Source organism: Microtus pennsylvanicus, chromosome 4, assembly GCF_037038515.1.
Source record: "Microtus pennsylvanicus isolate mMicPen1 chromosome 4, mMicPen1.hap1, whole genome shotgun sequence".
NCBI lineage: Eukaryota > Metazoa > Chordata > Mammalia > Rodentia > Cricetidae > Microtus > Microtus pennsylvanicus.
The window spans coordinates 25,199,461-25,211,841 of NC_134582.1; the positions used below are offsets into that span (position 1 = coordinate 25,199,461).

General features: G+C 39.7%; 2 protein-coding genes and 1 pseudogene across 2 annotated transcripts in view; all 3 read right to left on the minus strand.

The window, feature by feature from the left end:
* LOC142847684 (interferon-inducible GTPase 1-like) overlaps window positions 1-12,381 on the minus strand; it is a 43,091-nt gene that overhangs the window by 25,283 nt on the left and 5,427 nt on the right. The window lies entirely within an intron of this gene.
* LOC142848631 (interferon-inducible GTPase 1-like) lies at window positions 1,907-7,225 on the minus strand. Its single transcript, XM_075970833.1, has 2 exons — window positions 7,146-7,225; window positions 1,907-3,944 (listed from the first exon to the last, which is right to left on the minus strand). Exon 2 carries the CDS (start codon window positions 3,922-3,924, stop codon window positions 2,632-2,634), a length of 1,293 nt encoding a protein of 430 aa, XP_075826948.1. The 5' UTR covers window positions 3,925-3,944; window positions 7,146-7,225; the 3' UTR covers window positions 1,907-2,631.
* LOC142848632 (apoptosis regulatory protein Siva pseudogene) lies at window positions 9,908-10,562 on the minus strand (annotated as a pseudogene).

The window sequence follows — 12,381 nt, forward strand, 5'->3', positions numbered from 1 at the left end:
GGGAGATGTAGAGCTTAATGGGAAAGCACCTGTGGTTTCTGATGTAGATACTTTAAGCCAAGGAGGGAATCATAATTAATTATAATATATTGTTCAGGGTCTGTCACATCTTACACACGGTGAGATGCTACAGTAGAAAGTTTAGGCCCATTCCATAGTAGATACAGACACTTACAGAGATTGACCTCTCTATCAATCTTCAATGGAGAATTCTGACTTGGACAGGGGACTAACTGCTTTCTCAACTTTATGTGCCTGTGCTGGAGAGACGGTTCATATCATATCAGGCCACCACAAATGAGCTGTTGTAAGGAGCTGCAGACCTGCTTTTCGTCCCGCCAAGCTCCCACATGGTTAGCTTTACACCCGAAATAACAACACACAAATTATATTCATTTAAACACTGCTTGGCCCATTAGTTCTAGCCTCTTAATGGCTAATTCTCACAATCTTGCCTAACCCATATTTAGTAATCTGTGTAGCACCAGTTTTACTGGGAAAGATTCAGCATGTCTGACCTGGCTGCTTGCTTCATCGTGTCTTCCCTGGAGAGCAGAGGCATGGCATCTCTGACCTCACATCCCTTCTTCCCAGCATTCTATTCTGTCTACTCCACCCACCTAAGGGCTGTCCTATCAAATGGGCCAAGGCAGTTTCTTTATTAACCAATGACCTTCCTCCATCATTTTCTGTTGAAAGAGCTGCGGTCGCATTCCTGCCACCCAGCTCCCGGCAGCCTGGCTAGCTTATGCCCCAAAATAATGACACACAAACTGTATTCATATAAATACTGATTGGCCCATTTCTATTAATGTGTGTAGCACCACGAGGTGTGTTTACCAGGAAGATTCTAGCCTATGTCCATCCTGGGTCGGAGCTTCATCATGTCTGCCCTGGAGAGCAGCAGCCTGGCATCTCTCTGAGGTGTCTTACCTCACTTCCTCTTCCTCCCAGCATTCTGTTCTGTTTACTCCACCCACCTATGTTTTAACCTATCAGAGCCAAGCAGTTTCTTTATTAATTAACCAATGACCTTCCTCCATCAAATATTAACAAATGAAACAACAGGAACCATACAAACTCATGGAATTTAACTCTCTGAATGAAAAATGGATGAAGACAAAAGTTAAGAAATAATTAAAGACTTTTTGGAATTGAATAAATGAATTCACAACATACCCAAACTTATGCAACGATGATTGTGTTTCTAAGAGGTAACTTCACAGCACTACGTGTCTACATGAAACAACAAAAATTAACAGCAAACAAGCCAACAAAGTGAAACAACGTGTAGAGATCTCTTGCTAATAACTTAAAAAAATCCAAAAATTTTATCTGGAAACTTCTACAACTAATAAACACATTCAGTGAAGTGTCTGGATAAAAAACAATTTAAAAAATCAGTAGCCTTCCTACCCAAATGGAAAATGGACTGAGAAAGAAATCAGGAAAATAAAACCTTTCATAATAGCCAAAAATATTATAAAATATTTTGTGGTAACTTTAACCAAACAAGTAAAAACTTGAATGATAAAAAGCATTAGGACACCGACTAAAGAATTTGAAGAAGTTATCAGAAGATGAAAATACTCCCATGTTCATGATTGTGTAGTACAAACAGGCCACCCTACAAAAGCAATCAATGGATTTTTATGTAAACTTCATGAAAATTCCAACATAATTCTTCTGTGTCTCTTCCAGATGTTTAACTCAGTTACTGATTATCACATTTTATTTTGAGGAAAACAAAGTGTTAGGCCAGGGAACAGGATCTGAGATTATCATCAAACAAAAGTAACACTGCCAAAAACCAACATGAGTATATCATGGGTATACCAGGAATGTCAAATGCCAACAGCAGACACTCTTTGTAATCAGCAATTTATTAAGTATTATCTTATGACATCATATACTAATCAAAGTAGTTCTTCACCTTTATTGTCAAGATAAGAAATGACAGACAGAGGGAACTCAGGGTTCTTGCTGGTTCTGGCATAGAATTATAGATATTCTTTGCTGTCTCTAGAAGGATTCTGATGAAGAGTTTTAGGAATTGACAGGTTATTAAGAAACTTGTGGTCGTTGGTTATAGTTTCTTTTGACTTTGGCCTTAAGGTCTTCCTGTTGATAGAATCTATAAGCCATGGCTAGTCACTCTTTTAACTCAGACTTAATGAGGGTAGAAGTAACTTTTAGGTGAATGTGCATGAGTGTATGCATGCGTGTGTGTGTGTGTGTGTGTGTGTGTGTGTGTAGTGTGTTGTGAGACACAATGAGAACAACAGAGAAAGGTGCATGAAAAGTAAGAAGTGTTTGTGCATAGGTTTCAGAGAGGTTAATGTTGCAACAGAAAATCATTGTAAGGAAGTACAGAAATGACACAGAGCTCATCCTCCCTCTCCCCTTTACCCCTCTTTTTCTGTGTGTGTGTGTGTTCAAGTTTGTGTGTGTACTTGAAAAACTTGAAAGAAGGTGTAGGTGAACATAGAGACTTGAAGACAGATTGGGTGTTGTCAGGTTCTGACATATTAATGCACATGACCCTTATCCTTATGTTTTGCCATGTGGTAGTGGATTGGCTAGAAAAGATGTCGGAGGGGGTAATTTATTCTAATGCCTCCTTGGTATCAATCATTTGATATTGTCATAATCAGTAGCTGTAGGTGAGTTGAATTTGAGATATTCTTTTGAATATGCCTCTCTAAGGAGAACTTTGGCATCTTCAGTCACTGCGTCAAGGAAAAGAAATTGAAAGTAAAAGATTTTCCCAAAGTAAAGACCTGTAGCAAGGAGCCCACCACTAACTGAGAGAAAACTTTCCAAACAATTGAAAAGATATTCTCCTAATGTTTCATTTTCATTATTTGTCAACAAAGAATGAGATATAAGTTTTTCTTTTAGTTTTTCGACAGGCACTTGGCAATCCTTAGCAATTAATTCCAGGGATTTGTCATCCACTCCAAAGAGGGTTTGGTAGTGGTTTAAATTTGCTCTTAGCTTCTCTAGCTCACTGTTGTTGATGCTCTTCAGTACAGGAAAAGCAGCCAAAACACCTTCCTTGAGGGCTTCCAACCAGAGAAGCTGCTTTGAAGTCTTGTACTTCATTTGAATGGCTGCCTCTGTAATATTGGGCAAAGAAAGCATAAAATTGTGGCGCTTTTGAGCAGGAAGATCCTTTATGAGGATGTCCACTAGGCTTGGAAAATCATAGTCAGATAAATTGTGGTTAGAGATTAAGAAAATCTGTGGTTCATCAATTTTATTCTCACGAAAGGTATCCAGATAGGAGTTTCGGATTCGCTGCAGGATCTTTTCTCGGTCAAAAGTACGTGGTTTGCATTTCTTTTCATTATCTATATCAAAGTCCACCTTGGTTCTCACAAAGTAGTAATTCTTTTTCATCAATGTGATTACTTTGGCAAGATCTATTTCATGTTTTGTAAAACGTGTGGCAGAAGCAATAATGAAGAAGTCATACTTTTGGAATTCTACTTTCTTCAGATAATCTTTGGGTGGAAATTTCAGAGTTCCAACACCAGGAAGATCCCATATATTCAAATTTTTAATTTTTGGGTGTTTGTATGAAGTTATCTTCATAGTTGTCTCTACCACCCCAACTTCAGCTGCATCTGCCTCATCATGTGCCACCTCCCTCAGGGCATTGATGAAGCTGGACTTCCCTGCTCCAGACTCTCCAGTCACAGCAATGTTTATGGGGACATTATCAATGTTTTTTAATACATCTCTGATTATAGAGTTTGCCCCCTGAATGTTTCCATTTTTCAAATGTAGCTCAATTGAATGGATAGTTTCTGGAGAAATGATTTTGCTTTCTGCCTTGATCTTCTTAAAATAGTCGGTGAAGCTGGAAACCAAATCTCCATTGTCTTCCTTCTTAGATGCATCAGAGTTTACCTGACCCATGACTTGGTTGGAAAAGGACCCTGAATGGAGGAAGGGAGAGTAAGTTACACTTTCTTCAGTGTGTGCTTTCACATGACTGACAACTTAATCAACCTGTGGCTGGTTTCTCAAACTGAAAAACAACTAAAAATGAAGAATAATTGACACCAGTGTTTAATCAGTGCCAAATCTCTAACAATCACATAAATCTTTGTTTTATTTTTATGGTCAAAAGATGTCAAAAATCCAGCTATTGTATTTGGTTGAAATAATTTTTAATTTGCCTAGATTTACTTTTCTTCTGTCTTTTTCGTGATTTGGGGATCATTTTGCAATAATATAAACCTTTTTCACCATTAAAGTCCACGTTAACATCAGTTTTCTCAATACAATATTTCAGAGTCCTCAGGTCATCATTTAGAATCACTGTTTTCTTTTAAACCCTTTGATGTTATGAAAGCAATCTGACTGTAGAATGGAGATTTCCAGTTGCCCTCAATTAAACTCTTAGTTATGGAAACATTAAAAGTTAAGTACAGGAAAATAATATAAAAATATTTATGTGTCCTTTAGTCATTGTTAAAAAACTGTCAGAACACTAACAATTGTGTTTCTTCTAACATGACTTGAGTATTCTATATAAAATCCAGGATTTTTCTCCATCTGTGCACACTTCCCTCAGTGCATGCCTCAAATTTTTGGAACTACAAACATCTAGTTTCTCAAATTAAAAACTAAGTAGTAATGAATGTTAATTGACACCAGTGTTTAATTTATGATAAACATCCTTAAAGATCTCATAAATATTTCTCTGTTTTATTTTTGTTTTTAAAAAATGTCAGTAAGTCAAGCTATTGTACTTGGTTGAAATAATTCTTAATTTGCCTAGATTTACATTCCTTCTGTCTTTTTCATTTCTTGGAACTCACTTCATGAGGAATATAAACTTGAAATAATATAGAATTTCTTTACCCTTAAAGTCCATGATAAAATCCATTCCTTCCATACACTATTTCAGTGTCCTCAAGTTATCATTTAGAGTCACTGTTTTCTTCTCAACCTTTTATTTTATGGAAAGCCCTGGAGATGTAGGCCAGTTGATGGAGAGCTTTCCCAGCCAGATAAGGCCTTGGTTTCAATTCCAGCACCTCATCAAATGTAGGTGCATGTGTATCCCTGTAATTTATTTACTCAGGGAGTTGAGGTAAGAGGGTCAGCACTTCCAGGTCATCCTAGGTACATAGTGAGTTAGATGCTATGCTGTGCTACTTGAGTCCATGTCTTGAAAGAATAAATATCAAATCCAGAAAGATGGCTCAGCTACCAGGCCTAAGGACCTGTGTTACAAGGGAAGGAGCCACTTGTTTGTCCCAGCCACCTGGCTAGCTTAGCCCTAAAATAACCACACAGAAATTGTATTAATTAAATCACTGCTTGGCCCATTAGCTCTAGCCTCTTATTAGCTAACTCTCACGTCTTGATTTAATCCATTTTTATTAATCTATATATCGCCACATGACAGTGGCTTACCAGCAAAGATTCAGTGTGTCTGACTCTGGTGGTGACTCCTTAGTGTCTCTTCCCTACTGTGCCTCTCTTCCTCCCAGCATTCAGTTCTTTCTTCCTTGCCTACCTAATTCTACCCTACCAACTAGGCCAAGGCAGTTTCTTTATTCATTAACCAATGAAAGCAAACACAAACAGAAGGACCTCCTACACCAGACCTGAACTGGATTATTGGGCATTTAAATTAATCAGATCAACTTAGTTCAACAGCAGAGTTTTTCTATTGGCACTGAAATCATGTCATGTTGAGTAAATTCTAAAAGGGACTATAAGCATCCCCATTTCCCTCAGGGAAAGTTCATTAAGGTATACAGCATACATGCTACATACAACATACCTTTGAAATTTGTTGTTACCCTTCTGGGGCCACTACTGTCTGAATCCCAGCCACCCTGTTATCTGTGGCTGTCTTCTAATCTCAGGACTTTGTACTTAGTGACTGCTACCTTGCCATGTTGCTCTTCCTCAGTTATTAACTGGAGAATAACATGGCTATTAACTGTATTACCTTTCTCTAGGTTCTGCTTCAATTTGGCAGAATTGTGATTTATATTCACATTGGGATGTAAACATATACCTGCCGCCATCATCGGCCATCCTCTCATTATGCTTCTGCCTCTCCACAGCACGTGCTACATGTCATGTCTAGGTTTGTTTGCTGTTACTCTCTCACAAAACAATAAACCTCAGGCAGCAGAATGTGCTTTTATTCCCCTCCTCACTTCTTCATCACCAACACACAGGTGTATGGTTAATCATCAGGAAATGAATGAGGAATATGAGGAAAACATTTGATGTTTCTTGTGGACATTTGTGTCTGCTCGGTAGTTCTAAGTGGCCAGTGGGATATTCAAGTATTTAGTACATTCATAAACAGTGAGTGCTAGGAGTCTGGGGAGACTACAAAAATGCTCTAATATAAAACAGAGATCTCTGTAGACTCATACTGTGCCCTTGGCCCTGCACAAGCACGTACAAACTTGCACAGGCAATCCCTGTCTAATCTTAAGGACAAATTGGGGCTGCTGAGCAAGAAACCAGAGCTGTAGAACTTTATTCAAACTGACTACAAATGCAAGCCAGGAAAGGGTGGGTAAAGAGAATGTCCTCAAAGGGAAACCAGAGAAGCTAAACATAGTTAATTAAACACAAAGAACAAGATTGCTATGACACCGCAAACATTACAAAAGGAAACCTGCCTAAATAACAGCTGTCACCTCATCCTGACACAGCTACAGCAGAAACAGCATGCAGAGAGACCTCTTCTCTATAGGCCAGAGGCCTTGGGATGTAAGCAATTAAATAGTTGACCCTTAATTAGGAAGCAAGATGAGACGGAGAAACAACAACCTCAGGTACATTGCAGAGATAGTCCATCACTTGAAACATCTAACTCTAGCCATGTTAGAGAGAAGAATAAGGAACATCAAAACCTATTTCAAGATCATTTCCTTTAGGTCCACCTCAACTTGAAGTATAGAACCTGTCTGTATATTTCAGTCTCTAAGACTGTTCACTGTGCAGTCCTGACTATCTCCCACCAAAGCATCCCAGCTGTCAATCAGAGGATCCTCACTCTCAGAATATGTTCCTAAATGTCATGTTCCCTATTAGTTCTTTAGAGAATAGAGATGATGAGGATTAGAAGTTAGATCTGAATGCTTCTATCCCCTTACCAGAAAATCCTGAGTCAAGTGCATGTGCTCACTCTAGTTCAGCTGCAGGAACCACCATCCAGTGTGCTCCAGGTTCTTCATATAAAACCCACCCTACCTTCCTATGCAGCACTTATATCAACTTCTAGGTCTTGCCCTCCCTCTCAGAGTGATTTGGGGAAACATAAAGGAGCATGGATCTAGTTGCTTTTCAGAATCACTTGCATTTACAGGAAGAGGAAAGTGAAGTAGCTTCAGCAGCTGTCCTCACTCCATCAACATTCACTTCTTGGCAGAAAAACCTGACAGTTCTAAAATAACAACCAGGAACAGTGCTTGGAATGAGACAGTGAAAACAGAGAAGCAGCTTACTAGTTAGGCTGGACAGTGACCCTTGAAAGATAGGATTCGTTATCCCCGACTCCACAAATGCAACCTGAGCTAAAGTCACACAACACATTGTTTGAGGTCCTGTGCAGATGCCAATTTTAGTCCCATCCAAGCCACAACCCACTTGGCAGAGTGGTATCAGAGGGCTGACTACAACCTTATTTCTTCACAAGTTTGGATTCACATTCTATAATTCTTGTCATAATCAACTCCCCTCTCAATCGAGGGATTAAGTCTGGCTTGGGCTTGGCAGGTCTTACACACGCTGTCACAATCATGGCCATTTTGTTTATGGAGCTTCCCCGTAGTGCCCAAAGGACACTGTTTCCTTGAAGTCATCCACCAATTGTGGCTCTTACAGTCTTTTCACCCTTTCTCCGACAACCATTCCTGTGCCACTGGAAGTAGAAATAAGAATATTCCATTTATGTCTGGCATTTACCAATATCTTATTCTATGCATGCTGGGACAACTGTGGGTATCTGTATTGTTTATCATCTACTGCAAATGAGAGCTTCCATGATAAGGGTTAAGCAATACCTTAACCTGTGAGTGTTATGGAAAATCATTAGGAGCTGGTTTAAATGTTATGTCCTTTAGTAGAATAACATTAGTAGGTTATCACCAGGGTGTAGACCAGTATAGCGTTAGGTTATTGTCCAGATATGGTTCAAAGTATGGTTATTATCCTGTGGAGTAATATGAAATTTAATCAAAGAGGAATTGGTTACTACCACAACATTATTGTCACTGTTTTATTGGTGGTTGTATCTTATATGGCTAGTCAGTATTATAGCTCACAGATTTTACACCTGGATATGATTGTGTTTTATTTTCTCCTCTGCTAGTGTGGCTAAACCACGATGTAAAATAAGCAGTAGGCATAGGGCTTCTGGGTCAGCATCAGCTTGATTTCTCCATATTCTATAACTGACAAACATGGTGTTTTCATGAACGGGATCTTACCATCAACTTCTGTAAGGTAACCAAGAGTACTGACCATGGCCTCTAAGGATCGGGATCACCACTGGCCAAAAAGTCCAAAAAACTCTAAGTAATTCCTGGGTCTGGGCTTTTTATTTGTTACCCTGTGGTGTGTCTCAGGGACATTGTTGCCCCAGTAGAGGGTAATTCCATCTTCATTTTTATGTGTGTGTACATATATTTAGGAAGTCCCTACACTAGTTGTTTAATACGACATTTTGAAATTCCTTTAGTGTTATTTATCCCTCCCACTTTCACTCCCCTCCCATATTCTCACCTCCCAGTTCAATTTAACACTTCTTTGTCCATAATTCTCATTTAAATCCTATCTCCCCTCCGTGGAGATAAGTACAGCTCCGTGGCACCATAGTAATTTCAAAACCTGTGTGGGTATTCCCAATGGAATATATGTATCTGAAGAGTGGAAGCTAAGATCTACACACGAGAGGTATTAAATGATGCGGCCTCTGTGGGCCTCTGTTACCTCACTCAGAATGTTTTTTTCCATCTCCCTCCATTTCTCCACGAATTTCATAGTTTCTATTTTGTTAGCAGGTGAGTAATGTTCCATTCTGTAAAGCTGCACATTTTCCTCATCCATCCATCAGTTGATGGGCATCTAGGTTGTTCCCATTTCTTGGGCATTGTGAGTAGAGCATGAGTGATGGAGAAGCAATAGCTCAGCACTAGGAGATGAAGTCATTTGGGAATATCACCATGTGCAGTATAGCCTGATCATGTAGTAAATCTATATTCCCTTTTTGTGTAGCTTCCACACATTACCTTAGTCACTTCCCAGTGTGTCCTACCACCAGGGGGACTGAGTGTTCTACTTCCCACCTCCATAACAGCATTTGTTGCCATTTGTGCTTTTGTTTCTAGGCACTCTGACTGGGGTGAGGTCAAATCTCAAAGTTGTTTTAACATGTGTTTCCCTGTTGGACACGAATGTTGAAAACTAAAAATATATTTCTTAGCATTTGCAAATCATCTTCTGACAACATTCTGTTTAGTTTATGGTCCACATTATGTAGGTTTGCTTATTTTTGATGTTTAATATTCATTTACAGATTATAGTTTCTAATCCCTTGTCCAGTACAAAGCTGGATAAAGTTTTTTTCATTCTGTAAGATGCCTAATCATTCAAGTGATGGTGTCTTTTAAAAGTATTTTGACACAGTATCTTCCTTTGTATACCATGTGGATCTGGAGTCCCTGAAGGATTATGTAGTCCAGACTGACTTTGAAGTACTGGTGATTCTCCTGCCTCAGCCTCCTGACTGCTGTAATCAGAGCTGTGGATCCTGTGTGTGTGTGTGTGTGTGTGTGTGTGTGTGTGTGTGTGTGTGTGTGTGTGTGTACGCCTGTGCACATCTATCTCAGAACCTCCTTCTTGATTTTTTTTTTGTTGCAAATATAAAGAGGTTTATTCACTTGTTACTGGGGTACAAAACATAATGCATAAAAAAGCCTCCTCCTCTCTCTTCAGTGTGAGCATCTTGGTTGTCCATGGCCACATCAGTCTTCAAACATAGCACAGCTGGTGCAAAGCGTCTTCTCACCGTCATCAGCATAGTCTGCAAGGCCACACAGTATACAGGCCAAGGCACCGCAGCTCCAGCAGGTATATATACATCGTCCACACAGGGCCCGGTCGCACTGGCTGCAGACTGCGTTCCCATCCACAGATCTCACGCAGGATGAACAAACGATGGGTGCTGTCCCAGGCAGTCCAGCTTCTGAAGCTTGAGTTTGGCACCGTGTCAGTCGGCCATCAGGTCCAATCAACATCTGTCCCCTTGTAGCTTGAGGGGCCCCAGCCAGGCCAGGCTTCAGTGACTCCGGCAGGTGGATGATGGAACAGCCTTCTTCCAATACATGATCTCTATAGGCTTGGGCCCCTTGGAAAAGGAGCTGCTTGGTTCTTTAGAAGACCTCGCGCGAATAGCGTTCGGCGAACACACCGCGGCTCAACTCTCTCGGGCCCACATGGACCTTGAGCTGTAGCGGGGAAGCGTCCGCGAACGGGCAGCTCCGCTTGGGCATGGCAGTGGGTACCAAACACAGACCACAGCTCTCCTTCTTGATTTTTTGAGCAAGTCTGCATCTTATGGACATTGTGTGTACATTAAACAACCCTTGTGGATAGAGCTTGAGAGGGTGTAAAGTTCCTAGACCAACCAATTTCAACGTTTTTGAATTCCCTTGAGAAATAATATACCGTTCACCTAAAGCACCTTCTTTTAGGAACTTTTAGGAACAGTTCATCCTAAGCAATTCATCTAGGTGAAACACTGAGTAGCATCTGGTCATAGGTGACAACCGACACCAATAATTTGAGCCACTAGAGTTCATTTCCAATGTTGTAATTTACGTGTGTTTTGTTGTTATTTTTTTTCCTTCAGGCTGGATCAGGCCCTGGAGGCCTGTTTGCTCACAGTGTTTAGTGAAAACTGAGAACTGTTTTGACAGGGGAAGGAATGCAGGACTCCCAATGAACACTTAGTTAAAAATAGCAAGGAGAGTTGCATTTCCAGTCATTGCTAGGAATGTGGAATGGAAACTACTATAGCTGTTTGCTATTCATAAACGGTGCCCACAAGGAACGTGGGAAGAAGTGGAAGCCATAGAGGGGAAGATTGAGTGAGCCTCCCTGCACCATGTTGATTCCTTACCATCTCTTCTGTCTTTCCCTTTCTCACCCGTGTGCCCATCCTTCCTCCTCACCACAGGCCATTCACTACCATGATTTGTGTTTTTCAACATGCTCTTATACATTGCATCTTTAAATGAATTGCATAAGCACAATATCCCCCAAAAGAGTAGAAACATATATACAGTGTTACAAAATTAACTTTAAATTTGTATCAATATACTAGAATTCATGGACAATGCAAAATACCTGAGATTAATAGTTGTCTTTTTTTTTCTAGATTCTTATATTTCCCTAAGTGATAGGAAACATCCATAACCCACCAAATAACCAAAAACCTCCCACATCCCTCTTGGAAATATGGGCATTGTGTTCTCCAAATTGCATCCTGTTGTGTGTGGGCATAGACATATTTAGGGGTCCCTGTGGAAAATTGGGATAATGGCCAAGTCCTGGGAAGATCAGCTATAACCTTTACAGATATTTATCAACTGTCAAGATTCAAGAGGCCTCATTGTTCAAAGTTGATCCATATTATTCCTGAAGGAATCCAAAGCTTCTTGTTTCCTGTGGGAATAAAACTCCAAAGCGTTTTTGATTTCCATTTGACAAATACGTTTTTGACTTAATTTTTAAAGTTAAGATAGTCCTAAAGTATATAGGTTGGTTCAATTTTTCGGTCCATATCTCCTAACAGTTATCTTTGGCCCATCAGCATTCAAAAACTTCAATACAATACTATACAGATTCCTTGTATATTTCCCATTTAATGTGGCTTTTTTCTCTTACTTTTATTGTCTCTTTAAGACTTCATTATTTTTAATATATTTCTTCCTGTGGCTATCCCAATTTTTTTCTTAAGTGTATGTACATTGTAAAACACACTGGAACCTGTTTACAGTTTTTTTCTCTCTGAATCTTTTTTACTATATATCATTTAGCATTTTTTGACCTCATGAACCTTTAAAGTGCTAAGTGATGTGGATCCTTTCCCAGCTTTGGTGGCTGATTCTGTCTGCTTCTTGGGTTGCGAAAGCCAAGCCTAAAGCTTATGGTCTGTTTGGAGGTTCCTAATGAGAAACTATATTCATACCCCAACTCTGGAATGCCAGAGACAAGTGTTATTTACTTAGATTTTTGGCTTTACTTTGTAGGCAGAGTCTGCTCATTTGTTTCCCGGATGCCCAAACTCAAAATAATCACACAGAAACTGTATTAATTACAACACTG